Source organism: Buteo buteo, chromosome 4, assembly GCF_964188355.1.
Source record: "Buteo buteo chromosome 4, bButBut1.hap1.1, whole genome shotgun sequence".
Taxonomy (NCBI): domain Eukaryota; kingdom Metazoa; phylum Chordata; class Aves; order Accipitriformes; family Accipitridae; genus Buteo; species Buteo buteo.
Genome location: NC_134174.1, coordinates 51,971,310 through 51,995,868, shown reverse-complemented (window position 1 = coordinate 51,995,868; position 24,559 = coordinate 51,971,310). Strand labels below are relative to the sequence as shown.

The 24,559-nt window shown below is 37.7% G+C and overlaps 1 protein-coding gene across 5 annotated transcripts in view; it reads right to left on the bottom strand.

The window, feature by feature from the left end:
• Positions 1 to 23,495, bottom strand: part of IDE (insulin degrading enzyme) — a 99,467-nt gene extending 75,972 nt beyond the window's left edge. Inside the window, exons 1-9 of one of the 5 annotated variants that reach the window (XM_075026093.1) lie at positions 23,390 to 23,495; positions 11,749 to 11,933; positions 10,118 to 10,325; positions 9,136 to 9,305; positions 5,775 to 5,897; positions 2,046 to 2,158; positions 1,465 to 1,627; positions 975 to 1,067; positions 341 to 432 (exon numbers count right to left, since the gene is read on the bottom strand). In XM_075026093.1, the coding sequence (XP_074882194.1) occupies positions 341 to 432; positions 975 to 1,067; positions 1,465 to 1,627; positions 2,046 to 2,158; positions 5,775 to 5,897; positions 9,136 to 9,305; positions 10,118 to 10,325; positions 11,749 to 11,908 (1,122 nt within the window). In that variant the 5' untranslated portion in view covers positions 11,909 to 11,933; positions 23,390 to 23,495. Of the gene's footprint in view, positions 1 to 340; positions 433 to 974; positions 1,068 to 1,464; positions 1,628 to 2,045; positions 2,159 to 5,774; positions 5,898 to 9,135; positions 9,306 to 10,117; positions 10,326 to 11,748; positions 11,934 to 14,351; positions 14,373 to 23,038; positions 23,277 to 23,389 lie in introns of those variants that run through there. The other 4 variants (XM_075026091.1, XM_075026092.1, XM_075026090.1 and 1 more) reach the window with 4 other exon arrangements.
• Positions 23,496 to 24,559: the final 1,064 nt, after the last annotated feature.

Here is a 24,559-nt window from a genome sequence, read left to right as displayed (position 1 = left end):
CCCTCACAGCAAATGCTTCCCCCCGGCTCCACCTCCAGTGAAGACTAAGGAAGGTTATGCAAAATCCTTGAAGACAGAGTAAGATACTTCTTCCTTCACCTCCATTATGTTATCATAAAATGTCAGCTCACAGTTCTATAAGAGCATTTCACATCTACATTAAGACAATATATTCTGAATGTACTTGTCATTTGTGTCATGTTGCACATCTAAAATTAATAAACTTAATTACCATGCGATTATTAAAGGCTATTTCCACAGCCAAGGAATCTTGTTTCTACTTATAATCCAAAAATTTGTAAAAATACAATCACCACATGTCATGTATCAATCACTGTACCTTGCACTCTTGGAAAACCCATTCTTGAGGTCCTTCAGTACGTAGTTTTTGAATATATTGAAACATGTGCAAAATAATATCTTCAACGTGCACTGGAAAGAAAAAATACTTGCTTAGTAATTCACTCAGTTCTGCACAAAGAAAAAATTCTGATGAACACAGATATGTAAGGTTTTATTTTTAATTACTCCCTGATACATCAAGATATTTAAGTACACATGCAATCCTACTGGCAAAGTTAAATTCATATCTGAGAAAAACATGTTTAAGATAAGTGTGTAAATCCCCAGCTAATTCTGAGAACTGCACTGAACATGTCTTATGTTAATATATTGATTTATAATATAATTTAACTTGGGTGTAAATAGTATGATTAAGTAGCACAAAAAGGCATTAACAGCTTTCCTTATAAAGAAATCTACTTTAAAATATTTAATGAAATGCTTTAACATAACCTCAGATAAGATGGTTTTTTATGTTAGATGAAGTGTGTTAGCATACTGAGAGGATCTAAACACATAAGAATAGTCAGTTAATTAAAATAAATTGGCTTTCACAATTAGTCTCTTTGGACACAAACACAAACCCACCAGATCAGGAATAACATGGAATGCAGACATAGTACTTCACTTACAAAGTCCCTCCTCTGTCAAATCCACATTAATGATGAAAAACATGAAACCTCTAGCACCCTCCTTCTGTCCTCCAACAAGAGTATTTACCCATCCTATAAAATAAAAAAGAAAATATATTACATAAACAAATCTGTAACAATTTATGCTACCCAGTCTTCCAGACATTGAGGGACCTGACAGTAGTCTCTAAGTCAGTGACAGAATAGAGACAAGATCATTATGTCAAAGTTCATATAATTCTCTAAACAGGTGTAGGTAAAGGGGAGTGCAAGAAATAATAGCTTCAGTAGTCAGAGTGCCTGTTATTTATTTATCTTTCCCCACCACAGAAACAAAAATAAAGCACAAAATGACTTACAACTCAAATTACTCAAATGGTTGGGGGGCTTTAAATTTAACATACAGATGTCATTTTAAGTGAAACGTAGCTAAGCTTTAAAAAATTGTGTAATAAATTACTTTTTAATTCTTTACCTTCAAATGACTTACCTTTGGCTTTAAGCTCTGATAAAAGACTCCCCGGGCCTTCATGCCCAATCAGATGACCAAGGTAATGGCCAGGGTTTGATTTATAATACTTCTGAAGATCTGGTATAGGAAATGTGACATAAAGATTTCTAATGTCCTTAATGGGCACCACTTTGTAAAGTTGCTGAAGGCGAAAATAAACAAGGAGATCCATAAACACAAGGGAACTCTATTTTATTCATCTCAGGAGCACATATCGTGTTCCCCTCACACACACACATTTTATTACAAATATATCAACAAAATCTCAAAAGTAAAGGTATGTAAAACTTAGAACAACAGTTTAGCCATTCATGATGCAAACTAAAAGAGCAATATCTCTCCATTGCTTACAGCTGCAATCAAATATACAACCTTTAATATAAACTATATAAAACTATGCTGTACTCGGCATGGAAAGGTGGGTGGAAAATTAAAAAAGAAATATAGAACTTGACAGGGACACTAATACAGAAGTAGTGAAGTGCACAATGTATTACTGAGACATAAAAAATATCATTTAAGGTATACACTCCTAATGGAAGATGTATCTCTATACATACCCGGAGATGTTCTTCTTGGAAAGGATGTTCAGGAAACTCTGGTATAGGGACATTTTTATTCTCTACTTCTGAAAATAACTTTACCACTAAGCAAGTCAGCTCATCCAAGGATTCTAGAATAAAAAAAATTAGAAAAACTTAATAATTATCTGAAGATTCTGGCAGATTTGGATTTTGTATATTCTTTGGGGGGACACATGAATTACACAGAAAAGTAGTTTTAATTGTATGATGATTATTAACTTCAGAAAGGAAATCTATATTAACACCTAAGTTTTGAACTATAAGCATCATGCGTATTAGAGGAAGGCTTCAACCATGATCAAAATAAATCCTGTAAGTAGAAAAAACATCTTTAAATTTTACTGATGAATCTAAGCTGGAACTGAAGAAAAGACACATCAGATATTGAACATTTACAAAAATAAACATTCCACAAAAAGCTTAAGGGACATACAATTACAGCTGCAAATTTTCCAGAGTGAAAGTATCTTTGCCAAAACTTGGATTTTCTTCAGCCTCAGCTCACCTCCAGTACTTCACATACACTGTGAGCCAGGGTCATCTGTCCTCAGCACCCCAAAATTTCACACACGTCTGTGACCTGTTTAAGCACTTCTACTTTTACATCCATTCTAGTTTCAGTCCATGATTCTAGTACTCTTCATAAAACAAGAGGAAGACCATTTGAGGAAAGAATTTGATGTTGTGCATGAATTCACCTAAATTGACCTATATTGTTATGTTGAAATACTGCCTTCAAAATACCTATCTGCTTAAAGAAAGGCATTTTGGAGCACATCTCAAAGTGAGAATAAGAAAGACTCATCCATCAAGTTTTTTAGCACATGCCTTTCAAGGGTGGATGTTGAAGAAAAAAATGGGCATCTTGGATGTCTCAAAGTACAACCTTAATCCTTGAAAGATTTTAAAAAGCAATCACATTGTTAGTCAAAACAATCCCAGTTAGATTTAGAAAGTGGAATCTTTCCTGCCCAACATATGCATGCTCCTACACTACACTGAGAGAATCGTGCAGGGGAAGAAAAAAAAAATGCAAACCAAGATGGGTCACTGTATAATACAATTTTGTGAACTGCATGTAATTTTATTAAAGACCACTACTTTTTATCCACATCAGCAAAATACACATTCATTTAAGCTTTACAACTACAGTAAGGGTTTTCTTTAGGACAGATTTCCAGTTGCCAGTGTGATTCTTAATGAAAAAGTTTCTGTTAAAAAGTCTACATGTGAACTGCTGCACTAAAACTGTTCTATGATTACTCAGTGAATTTTGCTTTTGATAAGATAAAAAAAAATGAATTTTATTATTTTATCAAACTTTTGAATATTTATTACTATTTACTAGAGAAATTATATTCTGACTCCCTCACCACTTTTTAGTGACATATATTTTTATTTTGTTTTATATTACATACATAAAGTGGTTGGAAAATCAGAGACTTACTAGGCTGCACATAGCTTTAGACATCCATTTATTTCAGAATGCAGAAGAGTAGAGAGATCATGGGGGACTTGCAGTGTGCAACTCAACATATTTTTATGTTATAGAATTTCTAACTGTTTGTTTATGCATTAAATAGTAGTACTGCTACATTTGTAGCAAGGTATTTCAGCAAGGAATTTATGGAATAATGCTAACAAGGTTTGTTTTCTGCAGTTTGCTTTTTATGGGCAGAGCTCCCTGAAAACAAATTAAAAAAAAAAATCAGGAAGAATGTGGAACTTGTAATTTTTCAAATTTGATGCTAGAGGCAAGCCCTCAAATAGCCAAATCAGTCATTAATATAAAGCCTTCTGGAAAGCAATTGCATAATTCTCCTGCCTGAACAAATAACAGAGTGAGAAAAGGTACGTGTCTTTTCAGGGAAAATGAGATGCAACTTTTGTCCAAATAGCACCTCACTATTACGGTGACAACTACTTATATATGACAAATAAGGGTACTTGTACAGCATTTTGTATACAAACAGACTAACAAAAAACCTGAGAGTTACCTTTCAAAAATTTATTTATTTTATAAGATGGAAAGGAAAAATCCCAAAGATCAATGTTTCAAAGGCTCCTAAGTTTTCTAAATATTGAGTTATTTACAAGGGCAACTCACACTGAAAGAATTCAACTGTGGAAAATGACTAGTGAAACCACCTAAATTCAGGATTTTAACAAGAATAATTTTTGTATTTTGTAGTAAAAAAAAATACATACGTGCAAATTGCAAAAATGTTTGAAAGGTAACAGATTTTAAGTATTTTCTACATTTTATTGATATTTGAAATGCAGATCTTGTCTGTCCTGGAATATTGCCTGTCCAGTAAAGAATTAGTTAAAGAAAAAAAGATGCCTGGAAACCTTGAAAACAGAGCTGTTAAATGAGGAAGAGAATTTCAATTCAATTGTTTTAAACTCTGATTAATATCTATTTACCTTCAATTAATAAATAAATATTTTCAAAGATAATAAAGGATTTTTTTTTTCCTCAGGTAAAATAAAGAGAAGAAAACAAAACTGAGAAGGGGGAAGCACCTCTTTCAAATAGCAATAAAAATAAATTTACAATATTGAAAAATATTTACAAGTTGTCTTCATCACTATTACATTGTTTACTTGCAGAAAGTTTCCACTGCTACAAGGAGAATAAGCAAGGCATTTTCACATGACATACATTAAGCCCTAGTGGTATTACCTGCACACCTACTAGTAACACATCTGATACCCCACCTTTAAGACAATAAAAAAAAAAATCTAATACATTTTAACATTCAGCTTGCAACGGTGAAAAAAAAACCAACAACCTTTCACCACAGTCTAATCAATATGTGATGTTACAGCAGGTGACATACAATAATAAATTGAATTGAAAGGAATTAGGGAGCCTGGAACTGATCCAGTAGTAAGTGTATGCACAAAATTTGGATTCAGTTAAGAAGCATAATCCTCACTGTGTTTGCCCACTTTAAAAATCTACAAGAAAAAACAATTCATGCTCAAATATGCTATGATTGAAATTAAACAGGTACATTTTGTTAATCAGCTTCATACTCAGCATTCTGTAAACCAATAGCTGTAAAGGAAGATTTCACTTTGCTAATGAATTTTATTCCATTCATACTCACCATTGGAGCATTATTGTAAAACACCATACAAATAACAGTCTGCCAGCATATTTTCAAAAAGCAAACAGTTTTGAACACACTATTATTAAGCTTTTAGTAAACCTATGTAAAATATCATCTTGACTGTGGAAGATTTTAAGCAGCTGGAACCTCTGTTAAGTTAATTCAGAAGGACACTGAAGTAAAGCCTTTTTATCTAAATGTTAGGTTAGGTTTATCCTTTGATAATACAGAAATTTTTGTAGTGGAAGTGTAAGTCTAAAACATGAAAACAGTATCAAAAGCCCTCCCAACCTGAAACCAGACAGGTGTCAGTCTTCATAAGACAAATATACAATGACAACAACTGGTAACTTAATAATGGATTTAAAATTTTCAGCTTATTTTTTCTATTGTAAGCTTATAAACACATAAATGTATACATTGCAAGTTGCTTTGGAGACTTCACTAAACATAAAATTATATTTGGTCAGTCTGTACAAGTTTTACTTTTTTCCTTTCCATAGATTTTCAGACACTTGCATATACTTCATTTTCTTCAAACATAAATACATGTAGAGTCTTACTCAACCAACAGAACAAAACTTACCTCTTCCTAAGACACAAATAGCCATTAAATTTGATGAATAATAAGTAGAATGGAACTTCAATAGTTCTTGTCTTACATCTATTCCTTCTTTGGTTGGTCTGGTTTCCAGAGTGAGTTTGTTTCCTGTAACATTAAAAAAAAAAGTTAACAATATTTGATGTTTATGAATTTAGAAATCAAAAAGAAAAATATCAATTAATAAATCTGCTTTCCTCCAGATGGATAGTAATTTTAAAAATAATTACAATCCATAATAAGTAACTGGATCGATACTGTCTCAGCTTATCAGAGACAATAAATACTTCCACTCTCAATCTGCACGTTCCTAAAGAACTGAAGATGTTTTAGTCTTCCAAATTAATCTTTTTTATTTGAATGGGTTATTTCAAAGCAATGCAAGTAAGCCCAGGCTCTAATTCAGAAGGAGGAAAAGGTTTTCCTTTGGTACATCTGGAGTAGGTTTTACTCCCATATACACACTCCTGTCATAGGAACCACTGTGTGAAATTATCTGTGGCATTGTGTGCCGCAAATTATAGACTATTAAATGAAATAAATAATTACTAGTTTACAAACATGATTTGTAAATTGTGACTGTTCAGCTTCTGCTTCACAAACAGCTGCGCTGTAGCTGCAATAGCGGAACAGGACTAGAGAGGAAGAGAACTACAACTCTTTTTGAATAAGCCCATAAGCAGAAGATACCAAACTTTCTCCATTAGGTTATCCTTCTGTTAATTAGTGCAATCTTTACATCAACATCAAGCTTTCAATAACTTACTCTAAAGATATACTCCGCATTTATAGTCAAATCAGAACTCCTGTTTGGTAAAGGTAAGAACTTGAAACAACAGCAAAATTAGTCTACAAAGAGCACACTGGATTTTAATCAACTCCACTTCCCATTACTACATGGACACACAAAACAGTCAACAGAATCTACAGAGCAGAACTGCAAACTAATACTCTATCTGTTAACTTTGAGATCAGTAGCTCCCTCAAGCCACAGTCAGACCAGGTACAGAAGAGAACAAGGGATGAGAAGGAAAAATAAGGCAACAAAATGTAGCAGAAAAGTTGACTTATGTGTTTATCAGAAAAACAGCAAGAGAGAAAAGACTGGGAGAGGAAAGCATGCCTGCTACGCATATATGCCCAGTGCATAAATCCTATAATCACAGATATAAGTTAATACAAATCAATGAGGTAAAGTTAGATACATAAATAAGACAAGTATATTGTCCAGATGTTTGGTGATTAGATACAAGTCTAATTACAAGTGCAACAGTCAACATCATAGAGAGGCTGCCTGAAGCAATATATTGCTTTAATTTTCAAAGTTCACAAGTGAGTAAAAGTAAGGATTCTTAGTGACACCCAAAAAGGATAATTAGGTAATTATGTTTAAAAGATTTTGTCTATATTCATCACCATTGGGAGACAAATGAAATGCAGAAGTTTTAGATACCCCACTGTGTTTATTGCCACAGAATCAATACAGAGGTTAAAATAAAATGAAATAACATAACATAAAGCTTTAGCTCATTAACTGTGCTGTTACAGTACTGAAGTACATTAAGAGGCAACAATCAGAAGACACCTTGTAGATGTAGGAAAATGGACACCAGACAGTGCAGAAGTGCCTGGGAAAGTACTTGACACTACTGAGGGTACTGACGGAGAAGAATTACCATCATAGGCATTCACTCAGAAAGATGGGTGAAGGGTATCTGGGGACAAAATGCACATGCTAACAAGAAAACTGGAAGATTAAGGTGCATTTGTTTCTCTGGACAGACAAAGAGTAATAGAAGGTTTCCTGGCAAAACAGGCTGCACAGCAACAGGGAATGACCTGAAGCATCAAATGGAGTCGTTCCCGTGTTCTGCTAGACTAACATCATCTCAGCTGGTCAAAAGGAAACAATAAGAAGGATGCCAACTGCAATTGTCATGAAAACAGTATTACTGTTGTTATCTCTTTGGGTAAATAAAAACCATCAAAGCTGGGCTTTACTTCTGCAAAATCAGATCTACAGGAAGGCTATGGGCTATAATTTAATCTCAGAATCAGAGCCTAATCTAAGAACAGCTGAGTATGGCTATTGCTATTGAATTTGAGCACATTTTGGGTATTCTCCCCATGAAAACTTTTCACGTGTCAGCTATAAAACCTTCTTAAATTGTAGAAAACTATTTCTGCAACTTCTGCTTATGTTTTCTGAGTGCTACATAAAAAATAAATGATCTCTTCAATAACAGAGATTACAGAATGTAATTCGGATGCTTGCCTGCTTATCAATATGTAGTTCCCAAGACTTTATTTTCAAATTTACCTGTTTGAAGAATGCGGTTATAGTTTCCCTGTTTCAGACAGCCTCTCTATTGGTAAACAGAGCAATACATGCTCTTGCAGCAGCTGGCTACCAGCCCCTCAACTATGCCCTCCATCAACAGGTGCAAAAATATTCTTCTCTTTCTTGAGACAGAGGAAGAAACCAGTCCTTAAAGCCCATTATCTGCCCTCCTATCATCCTACTGCACCAAATATTTGCATCAACTATTCATCCAGCAAACTGACCCAGACACAAAACACATTCATGCTCAAGGATTAAACAGTGCAGTGCATGAATTAATAGCCCTGTTGCTTTTAACGGTTTCAAAAATAAATTCATGTAGAAAATAACTTCTATGAAAAAAAAAAAATTTAAACTTCTGCCAAAGCATCAAACATTTGTGGTTTTGACCACAACTATGGTATCTTACTTTAATGCTTTTTAAATTGAGGTTTTGGGGTGTTTAAATTGTTATGAAGCATTCTGTGAATAATAAAGCCTGAAAAAAACCTACAGCCATAAGATTGGGATTTCTCCAAAACCGTTTTATCTGTCCAGCTACTATTGTTGTGTTTTATGCTTAAGATTTTGTTTTTATATTCTTACTCTGCTGATCTGATTTGACCTAGTCACTGCCATCTAGTCCTAATGCAATGCTAGTTAGCAAAAAGAGCATGTGGCTAAACAATTTAAACACAGTTCATTCACTTTGTTATGCACAAAGACTTAACAGGACCAAATTATGACAAATCCAGTAACTGGAAAACAGCATTCACTGCAGTAATTATCAGAATCATAAAGGATGCTTCATCACTGTACTGCAAGTCTTGGATCACTCTGTTTCCTATGTTTTTGTCTAGCTCTGTTTGGGCTATGATGTGGAAAATGTGATAAAGCACCATGATAAACATGTATGGAGAGGAAAAAAAGGGAATTGTTTCAATCTGTCTTCAACAATTTTATATAAACAATAATGCTATGTATGTTACACAACTCAAATGGATGGATAATTATATTCTGACAAACCTGTTCCAAATTTACTGAAGGGATGATTGGGGTTTCCAGTAGCCTTCTCCAACTGAAACAACCTCCAGGCATCATTCATCAGATTCTTCTCATGCTCAGAATCAACAGCATTCACTTCCCTGTCTTTGCAGCTTTCATCAAACAAAGGACACAGGAAAAACTGGGCAAATCTAAACAGAAAAATTTTAATTCAAGAGTACTGTACATAAATGGTAACAGAAAAGTATGAAGCTTGGTACCTCCTGAAAACAGCTGAATATATTATTTTTTTAATGCAGAACTTATAAATTCTGTAACAGTTTTGACACTGATTCACTGTATTTCTCAATTTCTTTATCTATAAACACAGATAACATATTCATCGTATAAGGTACTACAAGGATCAAGGACCTTGCATCATAATTCATACACTCAGAATTTCTACTGTTTTGAAGTTTAGCTGCAAGAGGTTCTTAATCTCACAAATCAAATCAGTCTTTTCAGACATCCAGGGAAAATCCAAAGGGAAAATTCACTCTTTACCTCACTGACTACGCACCTTTCAATTTCTGTCCCCTCCCACAAAAGGCAGAGATTTCAGTGAGTTCCTTTTACTAAAGGCATCCTAATGTATTTCTAGACTTCATCTTTCTTTTGCTATCAATGAAATAAGGATCCTATGGGAAGCATAGTATTTCATTATACAATCAGAGTATTTGCATAACGCAAAAGTTCATGATCATATTCTGTGCCCCACCTTTCCAAAAATATTCAGTGTAAACACAACTTTTGAACGTCAAAAATTCTGCCTCAGTTAAGAAATCTGCTAGCTGAAAAAATCTGAGCAAAACTTTTGAACTGAAAAAAATCTGGTATCATTTTTAACAAAAGATAATGCTCTCAACTCTTTCTTTAATATCATAATGATTATCAAAAAAACTTTTACACAATTGCAAATAGCACTTATATAACAAAAAATGAAATATAAAAAAAAAGTGTTTACCTGTCTAGTGCACCTTCTAGATGTTCATGTGACACATCAAAGTAATAGTTGGTATGTTCTCCACTCGTGAAAGCATTTGAGCTCCCAGCATGCTCACTAAGAAATTGGCTATACTCATTCTCTTTTGGATATTTCTTGGTTCCCAGGAACAGCATATGCTCACAAAAATGACTAAGCCCAGCAATGTTGGGGGGATCAGACAAGGATCCTGCAGGAAGAAAAATTTCATGTAACCATTCATAAAAAGTAATACTAAAATGTTAAATCTTTTAAAGTGTTTTATATTACAGTATGTTTCCTTCTGGCAATTATATAAATTCTGTTGATGCAAGTAGACAGTTGTGCAGCTATCGTCAACTAAACCAAATCTTAAAAAAAAAAAAAATTTAGAATGAGTAACTGAACCAATTAGTGTCTCAAATTGCCTCTCCAGATCAGCCTGCATTGCCTTATAGAGACAATTTTTCAATTCAATACCTTGACTCATAATCTGTAAAGACCCAGCAGATCACAATGTTCTGACTTCTATACCTTGACTTTAATAACTGCACTGTGTTAAAAGGCAGCAATTGCCAACCACAATTAAGGAGGTATTTATCCTGTGGTTTATAGGACGAGCGATAACCTGTAATTGCCTGAACACAAGCAGCTATTGATGACCAGCTAGGAGGTGTGAAGGCAGAAAGATTAAAAGACAATAATTATGTGCAAGAATGGAAGCCAGAAACATGGAAGTTTGAGTCCAGTGGTCCTGCTTTGGAGTGTGCAACAATGCGCAATAGGAGAGTAGAGATGAAAGCAACAGATACATCTCCTCCAGTACATGTGCAGGAACTGGATGACTGGCTATTACTGTCATAGTACCTAACAAAACCACATTTGGGATCCTCTGAACTAGATAATGATTTGTGACAGCCATCTCCATAATAAAAAAAGGCCAGAAGTTTTCAAAGTTACTTTACTACTTCTGTCCTAACACCAATAGCAGCAAGAGCTCCCAACTACAAACATGGCAAGAGGATGCTTAGGTAATGAGTAAGGATGCTTAGGTAATGTATATGTGCGTCATACTTTCCAAGCAACTGAGAAACTACACAAGCTTAAGAAATACCTCAGATATAAGAAAAGGTTTCCATTATTCCAAAGAGTCAAAGTAACCACCTTCCCTTTCTATTTCCAGTATTTCTGTTAGGACACTTAAGCATCATTGGAGTTAGGGAATGCCTCTCCAACTCCTCCAGCACTACAGCATTTTCTCACCTCTAGACATCAACAACTTAACATGAAAAAAAAAAAAGTATGACATGACAAATGGAGCTGTCTGAAATAATTGCACTCACACCCGCCCCTTTTCTGCTTACAAAAGATCTTTCATAACACAAAACTTAATGGTTAGAAGAAGTCTTTCTACTGACTGAGCTACACTTGAGTAAACACAGAGTACAATAAGAGAATTTAATTAGCACTAATAATTTTCAACCTGATGTGTCAAAGAATTAAACAAACTCTAAATTACAATAAAAGGCTAGGCTGCCAACCGGATACCTCTCCTGTCATTTTATTTGCAATTAGATACCAAATCTTAAAGCATTTTTATTAATGTCGTAATGAATACAACATGCTTTAAATACCTATGTGCACATCAAGCGCTGCTGAAGACTTATCTGTGGTGGGGTCACTAATGAGAAGAGCTTTAATGCCATTTGCCAATTCCAGTCCACGATATTCTCGTTTATCCTCAGGCGATTTGATAATTTCATTTGTTATTCTCTTAATAGCTGGATTGTTCATTTTGTTGTTTGTGTCTTTCTGAAACCTTAAAGAAAAAAGAAATTTCACTTACTATTTTTACTTAAAATAATTTTTACTTTTTTTACTTTTACTTTCACTTACTTATTTTTACTTACTGCTAATATTTTAATATTATGTTCGAGAATACTGGGCAATAGTGACAGCAAGAAATTTAGTTCTGTGCAAAACTCATAGAACTAGCCTAAAAGTATAGTTCAGAACCCGAGAGATACTGCTGTTAAAACAAAACAAAAAAAACCCACAGAAGACCAAAGAACATGATAAAACTCTAGATCACTATTGAATGTCTCAAGTTTCATACTAATGGTAATTAAAAAAAAAATAACTTAGTAAAGAAATACCATCCCCTTTTTCACTTATGATAAAAATTAAACAAAATTAAGCATACTTTGCTATGTCAAGTATACATTTAGGCTTCAGGAAAGTATTTCATGTGTCTGAATTCATGGTTATAGTATGAATGTTGTAACTTTGCAATTGTTGGATAAACAAAATTTTACTAATAAACAACTGGATTTGTACACTCAAGCAAGAAAGGGTTACACCATTTACAATGTTGTGATAAAAATACAAACACACTGCAGAACTGCTGTCATAAACAGGAACAGACTGTCTCACATGTTTAAACTTCTACTGTTAGTTTAACAGACATGCTATGAGACATGCTTCTTTAATGGGACAATTTTGAAATGCTAAGAAACTAAGCGTGATTCTGAAATTATAAACTCTGGTTATTCCATTTTTTTTTAAATGTCAAGTGAAAAGGTGAGACATTCAGACTTGGGTGTTTGGGGAGGCAGAGTGGAACCACTTGGCTGCATGTTAAAAAAAAAACCAAACAAAAACACCACCAACACAAAAAAAACCCAAACAGACCACACACACACAAAAGCAAACCCCAGAAAAGGGGAATCAGATAGCTACGCTCTGAGCCAATCACGTGGTGTATTACTGTATGTAACAGCCACTGAATTCTAACCCTGTTTTACAGGGAGGGTTTTAGAATGGGGTCTGTTAATATAGAATACTGTCATGGTTTAACCCCAGCCAGCAACTAAGCACCACGCAGCTGCTCACTCACTTCCCTCCCACCCAGTGGGATGGGGGAGAGAATCAGAAGAAAAAAGGTAAAACTCTTGGGCTGAGATAAGAACACTTTAATAGAACAGAAAGGAAGAAACTAATAATGATAATAATAACAATAATAAAATGACAATAATAATAATAATAAAAGGATTGGAATATATAAAACAAGTGATGCACAATGCAACTGCTCACCACTCACTGACCGATGCCCAATTAGTTCCCGAGCAGCAATCCCCCCGCTGGCCAACTCCCCCCAGTTTATATACTGGGCATGATGTCACATGGTATGGAATACCCCTTTGGCCAGTTTGGGTCAGGTGCCCTGGCTGTGTCCCCTCCCAACTTCTTGTGCCCCTCCAGCCTTCTTGCTGGCTGGGCATGAGAAGCTGAACAATCCTTGACTTAGTCTAAACACTACTTAGCAACAACTGAAAACATCAGTGTGTTATCAATATTCTTCTCATACTGAATCCAAGATGTAACACTATACCAGCTACTAGGAAGAAAATTAACTGTATTGCAGACGAAACCAGGACAAATACCAACCAAACTCAATTTTTTCCTGTGGTGAAATGCTGCTTGCCATATTGCCAAGTAACTTACTACATGAACTTCATTAGTCATTGCTGAACTAATTTCACTTACAAAGAAAACCAGATCCAAGTCTAACTCCCCACCACAACACATACACAGAGGCATGAGAAATTTTGTGTGGTCCTGTCAGTATCACATAAATAACAAGGTGTTTCACAGTGTTTACTTTTCCCTTTTCAGGTTGTATGGTTCAAGGAACTTCATCCAAGTTTTAAGACTAGGTATAAGCTTTAAGACTGCATAGGATGTGGAACATCAAGGACTGCACAGTTCTCAACATACTTATTGTTTCAGGTCTTCAATGATGACATTTTAAATAACTCTCCAGCTAGCAAATCAACTGTATACTCAATGTTACCATATACACAACAAAAAACTTCAGAAAACAAAATCTGATTATATATTTTATTTACAGTTTAAAATTACAAATGAAAAAGGGAGTTAGCTAATAAAATCTCCTTCCTAAAATACTGTATCATTCTCAAAATGGGAAGCAGTTCTGCGAGCTACTGTCCCTCTGGATTATCTCCTTCCCATTTATTCATGTGATTCTATGATATAAAAACAGCCAACTTGAAGCCAGCAGATGCACAGTCATCAGTGTTGGTGTTATATATTATAACAAGGCTGATAAAGAGCTCATTATTCACAGCATGTTAAGGATAGAAAGTTTATGAACGTAATGTCTACAGCAGAATCAGTGAAAAACAAGTGTTTCACAAACAGAAAATTAAGACTTTACCTGTAGCAGGGTGAGTTTGTCTAAGACTGGATTTATGCTTGAGGAAGGAGATAAATATGTAAACTGGAGAAGGTAATATTGTAAAAAAAAAAAAAAAAAAAAAAAAAAAAAAAAAAAAAAAGCAGTAAAGTAAGCATTAGATCATTGAATACTTTTGAAAGAAGTAAAAGGATTACTTTGGAACTTTTAAATAGACTTAAGTTAGAACACACCCTTATATGAAAGAAAGCAAAATTACAAACAGGAATTATAATTCAAATTAAAAAAATAGAAGCCAAGTACAGAAAGCATCAATGAATAATCAGAATCTGAATGTCTCTAAGCAAGAGACATAAACAATATAAAGTAACTTTAAAAAAGTTGAAACCTGAAAGGAGGTTGTAGTGAGGTGGGTGCTGGTCTCTTCTGTCAGGTGGCTGGAGATAGGACAAGAGGAAATGGCCTCAAGTTGTGGCAGGGGAGGTTTAGGTTGGATATTAGGAAAAATTTCTTTACTGAAAGGGTTGTCAGGTATTGGAACAGGCTGCCCAGGAAAGTGGTTGAGTCACCATCCCTGGAGGTATTCAAAAAGCGCATAGATAAGGCACTTCAGAACATGGTTTAGTGGGCATGGTTGATGGTTGGACTGGATGATCTTAAAGGTCTTTTCCAACCTAAATGATTCCATGATTCTATAAAATGTGCAGCTCAATGCATTTTAGAAAGAAACACTTCCACTAGTAAAGCATGGTTCTCGCGCTATGAACTTGAAAAGAAAGTGCAGTCAAACATAACCGCTAAACAGTAACTGAAATGCTGAATTTAAATTTAAATGTCTACACTCTCATTTAAACCTGTCATTTATCCACTAGTTTAACCCTGCACTCAGGCTAATCCGGCTTGGAATATCCATGGGCTTCCTTCCTCTGCAAAAATGCAGACACCATTCAAAATCAAAGATACTCCAAGTACAGCAACATCTATGTTGCTCTGCATGAACAACATTGATATAATCCATGCTTATGATTTAAAAAATGCCTCCTTGTTCAAAGTTCAGTCTCCTAAGTAGAAATATTCTATTAAGCTTAAGATACTGTGTAAAATTCATTAAGTGAGAATAGATACTACTTTTCATAGATGAAACTATGAAACAGGAGCTGCTGTTAATTGTATTTCACTTGCACACAATTCTATTGGGCTGACAAGTATGTAGGAGAGCAAGCAGATCTCTGAATCTCCTGATTTCGCCTCTGCTAAAGAATACTTATCACTTGGTTTTCAGCTAAAACATTCTGTCTCATTAAGATATTAGTTGCTTATCATAAGATGCATATATACTATAAACCTCTCAAGTTCGTTTTCTTTTTAACGTTACACAATTTCCTTGTCATCTGATATCTCCTTGTTATTTCTACACCACATCAAGTCACATAACTTTACTCTTTGTTCAGATGACTCATCTTTCCAATGTGATTCATCAAATTATGCCACTTCTGTGAAATCTTATGAGATTTCAATTGATGTCTTGTGAAGCTGTACACCTCCATTTATTCTATTATCATTCCCTACTTCTGCCTCCTTCATAGGCTACCTCCAGCTTGGCAGTAATTAAGCCTTCAAACCAAGGACTTAAACTTGTATCTCTGTCTTCATTGTTATTTCAATGGGCATTGTGAATACAACATTCTCTTCAACTTCAAAAGGGTCTGCATGATTAACCCACAATTATTTCCCTGCAAACTAAACTGTAGTACCAGACAACTCGTATAAAAGCAAGAGCAGATCAACTATAAAAGCAAGAACAGATCAACTATGCAACATTCCTGGAAGGTAACGCGTCAAAAGACCGATAGTCTCCTGCTTAAGTACCACTCTTCCTGGTGCTATGTTACTACAATGCAATAGCTAGAAAAGAAAGTTTCACTTAAGATACAAGTATTTATATAATGACTTTTTCTTAAGGAGTAAACTGTAAGATATTAAACATTCCCTCACGTGATTCCTTTTCTGTGCAACTTTTAAGTTCTCTAAGTGCAATTGCTTTATAACAATACCATGTTCCATTCTTTCACACAAGAATCCTAAAACACTACAAATCACTTTTTGCTTTTGGCCATAAGAAAAAAAAAAGTAATGGAATCAGAAAGAATTCTATATTTCTTGTATTTTTTTGAGAAGTAGCTTAATTCTTAAAGTTGCGTTCAGACGCTGTCCTGAAGTACATGTGCTATATCTACTTGCTATGCTGTCATTACAGTGAGCATTGAATGCTGATGGTCAGTAGCAAAGAAATTAATGCACAAACTAGATACTATGCTTATTGCAGAGCTACTATCCTAACAAAAACATCATTAAAAGAAATATTGTCCTACTATTTTCACAGAACAGAAGCAACAGAGAAACACCCCATAAAGCAAAGACAGTGGGAACAAATACAAAGCATTACTGTGGCAGTGGCAACTCTTCCACTGGCTCAAAAATTACAGGTGGCAAGATTACAGAGCTAGAAAGAAAAGAACAGGGATGTTTCAACTGAGAGCAGTGTCCCTATTCAGTGACTAGGAAATATTAAATGTTCTTCCTCCTCATCAAAATTACTTCACTTGTAGAAGAAAAGTATCAGTTACAACAGATGCTGAATTTTAAACTATAGCACTCTGAAGTAAAATTATATTCTGTTCTTTGAGGCCGCATTTTTGTAATGATTTCCAGGCAGGCAGTCCCTTGGAACCGGCAAGGCTCTCTGGGGATGCCAGGTTCCACCTGCAAACAGAGTATTACAAAGTGGGTTTAAGTGATATATGATTCTGCCTAACTATTTTAATCTTTCAAAGCTATTTTAGTAAACTTACTTTAATTAAAAATTAGCCAGTGTAGTCAAACCTAAGTTCAATGTTTGAACAATTAAAGGACCATATTTGAAAACCAATTAACAGAAACTCCTGAGGGTTGCTTCAATGCAAGAATGTAACTAGCTAATAAAAATATGACCCCCAAAGCACAAACTCCAAAGTGCTTTTCAACATTTTTTTGCCAGGATTGGCTGCACATATTGAACTCAGATGCTGGTACATAGGTCTGAGGCAGATGAACAGCCATAAACACTATCAGCTTGATGTAACCAGATGAGTGGCAACAGTTACCAGCTCAGTAGATTTTGGTGCTTGCTTTCTATTTATATCAGTTGTCTAAAAATTTGGGGTTTGCTTGAAGCTTTTATGCAACTGAACCCAAATTACTTCTATGGACACACCTGTGGGTATTGCAACATGCTCACTTTAAGTCTACACTTGTACATACTAGGATCTGAATTGCTCTTGTTTTCAACTCATGTTTCATCTGTCTTGAATACACTTGATAAGTTATGCTGCCTGCAATACAATTGTTATTGAAGTCCTAACTGTGTCTTTGAAACTATACAAAGACCACAGTAATGTTCAATCTCACATTTTGCTACTGTTCCAAGTTCTGTGTTTTATTTATATCCATTTCTTTTTAGGTTTGAGGGTTTTTTTAATTCCAAATTTAATTGCCTGCCATTTACCAGAGTGAAGTGAAACCTCTGTCGAGCCAAAACCTCTCTCTGCTCTGTCCTGCAAGGGAGCTACTATTGATAATGTCTTCTCTATATTATTTACTGATCCATCTTGGTTTACAGTTCTTAGTAACTTACATGAAGATTTCTTCAGCTGCCAAAGCCTGGAGTGAAAGAAGTGCTGTGTGCTTCGGCACGAGGCCCGGTGCTACAGAACTACCAGCCAAAGTTTTCTCACCTCTCTTACAGGGATGATAGCACTGAATTGAGCACTCTGGAGGAGTCCATGAACTTCTTCAGTTGCAAGCCCGTGGCTTTGCAACAATAAAATAAATCCCCATTCTTCTACAGGTCTTCACCTGTCCTCTTTGTCTCTTGCACCTACCTCTCCTCACGACAGCAGCAGAATTCGATGGCATTGTGACATCTTTGTATGTATAACAGTGATGTTACCAGTAAGTTAACCAATAATCTACCTCCTCTCTTAACTTCTCGATTCAATTGTATGCTATAATTAAAAATTATTTTTTAGACTAAACTGTAGGTAGTACAGGTTTTTTCCTAAAATCAGACAAATTTTTTTACTAAGTTCTGTTACCAAGAATATAATAAAAAAAAAAAAAATGGAGTGGAGAAAGAGTAATCTCAGAAAAACCCCCAAAACCAACCCAACCCAACCCAAATCAAATTAAATCAACTCAGGTGACCATTACCATAAAGGATACTTCAGGAGACTATCCATAACTCTTTCAGGTTACAGGTTCATCAGTAGACAAACCTAGCAATCCTTCTTCTACATATTTAGAGACGAAAACAGTTCACATTATTCAACTTCCATAAAGCATCGATATTCTGTGAATTTACTTGTCACGAAGCTAGAGAATGTATAAGATCCCAACACATTCCTGATGCTGATTTAAATAAATCTGATTGCATACACAGGCAGATAGACTGCATAAGTAGATAAACTGCTCAAAATGTTAACATGTTTTATCACTTTTAAACTCATCAGGAATTCAGCATATTACTTCATACACAAAAGCTCCAACTACAAAGACCCACAATGATTTAATCAGTGCTACCAAGTTATTTAGAACAACTAATCATGCCAAATCAGGCAAGTTTGAAGATGATGAATATTTATAAGGTTTTGTTATGTAGTTCATTTTGAAGAAATTCTGAAGTCTTGCTACAATTAAAGCATTTTCAGAACTGCAGTCTGCAGCTTTCTGCCAAGTCTGTAACTGACTTGGAAAATTCCCTCCTAATGATGGTGGCCAGAGCAGATGCTTGCCTTCCTCTCATTCCCAGAAGTGTCCAGCTTCTACAGCTTCTAGATCACAGCAGTAAAACTTGGTCTGCCACAGGTTTCACTGCCAACGTGACAGCAGAAACACTGGTGCTACACACCAGTGTACAGGAATTACCAGTAGCATTAATGAGACAATACCACGTGTGAACTTGGCAAAAACAAGGGCCCTGGTAGCTTCACATGTAAGATCAGGCCCCAGCTGAGTAACTGGTCCAAGTAGTAAAAGGATGTGTGTTTTCAACAGTCTTGTGTTGGTCAAACAGGATGGGATATACAATCAAGACACCATAAAGCTAATTTACTGCCCTAAAACTACATTCCTTAACTTGACAATTCCACAGTTTCCAAAGCACTGTGTAAAAAAAAATCCAAAAAAAAGCAGGTTTTTATACAATCTGATGTCAGATGCAGCAATAAAGGATAACAATTTTTTAAAAATTTCTACATCACTTCACCTCACTTCTCCTCTCTCTTCAAAAATTCCTCCAAACAATTCATCAAAACACACCCTCCAAGGGTAAACAAGTTTTATCCAGGTTCACCAGAAATATAAGACACTTAGCACTTTGCTTCAATTTTTTACAAGACTGCTTAAAATTAAGCAAATTCCAAAAGGGTTTTGAAGCCTTTCTTTATTTGAAAGATTGGTTCTTTTTTAAATTTAAGTAAAATTATCGGGGTTTACTCTTTAGATGATATGATGATATAGCATCTTCAGAATGATTTCACAAATCTGGCATAGTATTTCGGCTTGCATCGTTATTTTCATCAGTCTCAAACTGCATGCTAAGAACAAGACTGATAAGACTAGTTTCTGCATTACATGACCAACTGCTTGAAAGTATATTTTCCTCATTTTCTACAGAAATGTACCCATTAATTCAATTAATTGCATTGAATACTTGCAAGCCAGTGGTTCTCATTCTCTCTTCCTCCCTCCCTGACATTTTTCCTCCACAAACTTACAGCTGCAGGGCTTGGTCCACAACCACAGTGCAGCAGTGGTGTCTAGCGGATGGCCCTGCACACGCTAGGAAACAAACTGGATGCTACAGGAGGGACCTCTAACTGTATTTTGATGTGTATTTCATACATTTTATCTGCAAGTAGCACATCAGATTGCCCGAGACTCTCTGTAAAGCCAACTCACTTAACACTTTATGCTACCATCTGTCTCATACCCTCAAAAAGAAAAACTTGTGAGGTCTGAATTAAAAAAACAAGATGAAACTAAAACTTTAGTTATACTGCGTAACAAGAAATACACAGCAAGATGAGAGAACTGGCAAGAAAAATCTGATCTAGCAACAAAAACAGAACTTTAGGATTCTGAATCATGAAAAGTACTGTAATCCCACGTTAAAAACAATTGCTTATCTAACACTAGAGCTTTGCCATAACCTAAAACAACGAGCAATTTACAAGAGTCAGCGGTGTGTTTCAACAAAGAAAATCCTGGCTGTTTACCTATTTTGTATTTTAGTTTTTATGATTTTGGACAATTCAATTCTAGTTCCACTGTTAACGCTCTAAGTAAACTCTCAACTTTACAGCATTTTTTCCCATTTCAATTTTTCAGGCAAGCTATAGTTCTGACTCATTCTAAAAACAAGTTGCAGAATGTCAGATCTAAACAGAAAGCTATAGTGAAGTAACTTTCAAAGAAACTCCACCAAAAAAATCACCTTGTTACATATATACAGTGCTACCTCATAAGCATATTATATCAACTTAGAGACATCATAAAAGCTGAGAACATAAAGATGCTCATTGACAGACCATGCATATACAAATACATAACTAGACACAAAACTGATTAAATCAATTCCTCTACAGACATTTTTATTACAAACTTTTTGATTCCTGTCTTGTTAAAAGATCAATGTCTCAAAATCATTATGAAAGCATCTAATACAATAGAATTAATATATCAAAAATATCAACCCAACATGTGATCTGTCAAATGGTATGATAGTATTTTTAGTAAATGACTTCTACAATAACCTGCAATGACCCCTAGCTAGAAGCCTAACACCTTCCAGTTCAGTGAAACACCAAAGGTAAGGAACTTTTTGTCCCTGCTCTCTTTCTTCTTCTGGACCTAACACGGTAGGGAACTGCTTTTGTATTCATGTACAAAATAAGTTATATCCTTGACAGTTTGATCAAATTCCCAAAGGTACTGTTTCATCTAAGGGATTAAGCCACAGCCTTACAAGCGACTGAAGTCAGAAGGGTGAGAGTGAGCAAAAAAAGCATGCAAACATGAACCCTTCTAGGGACTTCCCAACTAGAATAGATAATTTCAATGCTGTACATGAGATGAAAAGGAGGAGATAAGAAGTTCTAACTGAGAAATGATCTTGCTACCTGATGTGCAGATGAAGGTTAAAAATTATATGAGAAGAAAAAATTAAAGCTGAAAAAAAGGTGAAAGTAAGAACAAAAACCAGAAATGGAAACAGGGAACATGTAATGGAAAAAAAATCTTAATTTCACGTTAAAATCACGTTTGCCATCTTAAAAAAAATCATCACATGAAAGCACTATGCCTGCTCTCATTTCATTATTATTTATGTAAATCCTAATTCACAATTAAAATTAAACGGATGATTAAATCATGGTTGTAGGCAGTATGAAAACACAACAGGCCTACTCACATATATAAAATTAAGTCCAAATACTGCATATATTCACATGCTTAAAGAGGAGTAATCCAGCAGGAGAAACTACAGCCTGAGAAAAACATTGGCTCCGAACATACATTGTGGATTACCTTTACAGTACTAAAGCATACATAGCAATTACGAACAGTAACGGTGCATCCGAATTTTGACACACAAGCATTGACAGCATGAGTCATCATAACTCACTTTTTTTCTCCCGAAACATGCTACTTTTGACGTCTCTTAGTTTTGCAGTGTTAAATATAGGTTTTGCTATTAAGATAACAGATACAGTGTTAAAGAAAGAAAGAAAACAACTTAGCCTCTTTCCTTTACCCAGCTCCCTTCCTGAAAAAACTTTGCCGAGTTGTTACGCAGTTTAATTTGCCCCTAAAGTGAGCCATGCCAGCCTCCCGCCCGCTCCTCTCTCGATCGAGGTTACTTACTGTCTCTACTGGAACTGGTAACACACACACACAAAGCCAAGACCCACACAATGCCAGTACTAGACAGCTCGTCACCAACTGGAGAGGCTGCTCCCGTCAACTTTGTGTAACTCTGATAGCAGTTTCTTTTTAAAGAATGTAAGCAATTTTTTAAATATTTATGGCTTAGAAAGACATGGCAAGTCAAGCAACATGGAAATTCCGTTGTTTGGGGTTTTTGTTCTTTTGGGGGGGGGGGACGGGGGACGGGGACACGACGACACACCAACAAAGCAAGCCCACCGGGCAACTAAAGCCGCGCCATAGCCGTACGGCTGATGACCGAGCCCGCTTTGTCAACGGAGGTGCAGCTGGAGACACACGAGCGCGGCAGCCCCGCCGCACACCGGGCTCTCCCGGGCAGGCCCTGCCGGGGGCGGGCAGGACAGGACGCAGGCCTCCCCGGCACACGCGGGCCCGCCGCCCCCGGCTCCCCCCCCGCTTCCCTCCGGAGGGCTTCGCCGCCAGCCCCGCGTTTCCGCGGCCGCGGGCCGAGCTCCCCTGGCTCCCCACAGACCCCGGCGGTGAAGCCGCACTCGGGGCAGGGCGGGCACTCCCCTGGGCGCACAAGGTGCCCCCGCCACCGGCCGCGCCGCCACCTCTTACGCGACGCAGCGAGGCACAGGAGCGGACCTCCGACCTCACGGTGCCGGGATACGGGGGCCTGCCCCGGCCCGCCCGCCCCGGCCCCCGCCGCACACGCACCGTACCCGGGAAAGCTGCTGCGCCGCCGGCACTGAGGGAAAAAACGGGAGGCCGGGGCGGCCCAGGGGCGCGCTGAGCCCAGCAGAGCCCGCCTCAGCACAGGAAGCAGCCGCTGCCGCATATCCCGGCCCCGCCGCCAGCCCCCGGCCTCTCCCCGCTGCCTGCCCAGCCCCAGCCCGGCTCCGCTCGCCTCAGCACGCGCCGCTGCTCGGCGCCGCGGCCGGCGGCGGCGCCATCTTCTCCGCCCGCCTCCCCTCGCCGCCTGGCCAATCCCTCCCCGGCGCCCTCGGGGTCCCGTCCGCCCTCCTCGCCCGGCGGGGCCGCCGCCACCGCGCCCGGCCCAGCGGAGCCCGTACCTGGGGGTGCGGGAGGCTGCCTCTGCTGCGGGGAGGGCTGGGGCTGCGGCTGTGGCTGGGGAGGGGGCAGGGGGGCCTCTGGGAGGAGGCGGAGGCGGTGGAGGGGGTGGGTGGCTGGGCGGGGAGCCGGGGCGACACTCGTCGCGGCGGGCGGGGGAGCCGCGCCCGGCGGAGGCGGACGGGGTTGCGGCGAGAAGGGCACCGGGGCGGCCCCGCCGCGTCGCGGGGCTGGGCTGCGCCCGCGAAGGGACCGCGCTGCGGCCCGGCGCGGAGGGAGCGGCCCGCCCGCTTCCTGGTGGCCGGGCTCCGCGTCCCTGCCGGCGAAAGCCAAGACAAAAGGTAATTAGACGCCTCGTAATTTGAGTACAGTGGGTGCGGTGCCGTCCTGAGTGGCAGAGATTTCAGATCTCCCAGTGCAGCGGGTGTCAAAATCTTCCCTCGCCCTGGGGAGAGAATTTACCCGCGGGAGCTCTCCCTCGGGAGTCTGCTCGCCGCCGCTCACCCGCCGCGGGAGGTCTGCGGCACCGCTGCTTCGGGCACCCTTGCAGGATGGGTTTACGAGGTGTAAATGCTGCATGAGGTTGAACTTCTGTTGTAATTCCATGTATTTGGTTTTCTGGGGAGATTTTTTTTTTTCTTCGTAGATTTCCCTGTGGGAAGGTCGTGGTTGCGGCTGGCTGCTTTAATTCCTTTCTAGGCAAAATAGAAAAAAACACCCAAACCACCCCAGAAAACCCCACTGTTTGCAGTTCTAGTAATGTGCGTGCTTCAAATATATAATTTTCCTATGTCTTATTTCTCAACACTAAAAAAAAAAAAAAAGGATAAAGGAAAAAACTTAATGTGCTACATTTAATGCCTGATTTTAGCTTCCCCACTGCTTGTCTTTTATTACAGGTGGTATCTCACTGCTGGAAGTTCACAGAACCCTCATCCCGTCATAAAAAGGTAGAAAGATGTGACCTGACAAGTTAGGTATGGTTATTTATGTACCCAGAGATGGGACTGAAGATGTATCGGAAGTGGCTTTAAACTAGTCAGCTTTGGTCAAATTAACTGTTAGAAGTGGCAGCACGCTGCTCCATATGGTCAACAAAATCTGTCGGGGAATTTGGGTAGATATTCAGCTGCTGCTTTCCACTGAGGTCTGTGCTGCTATAGAGATGCTCT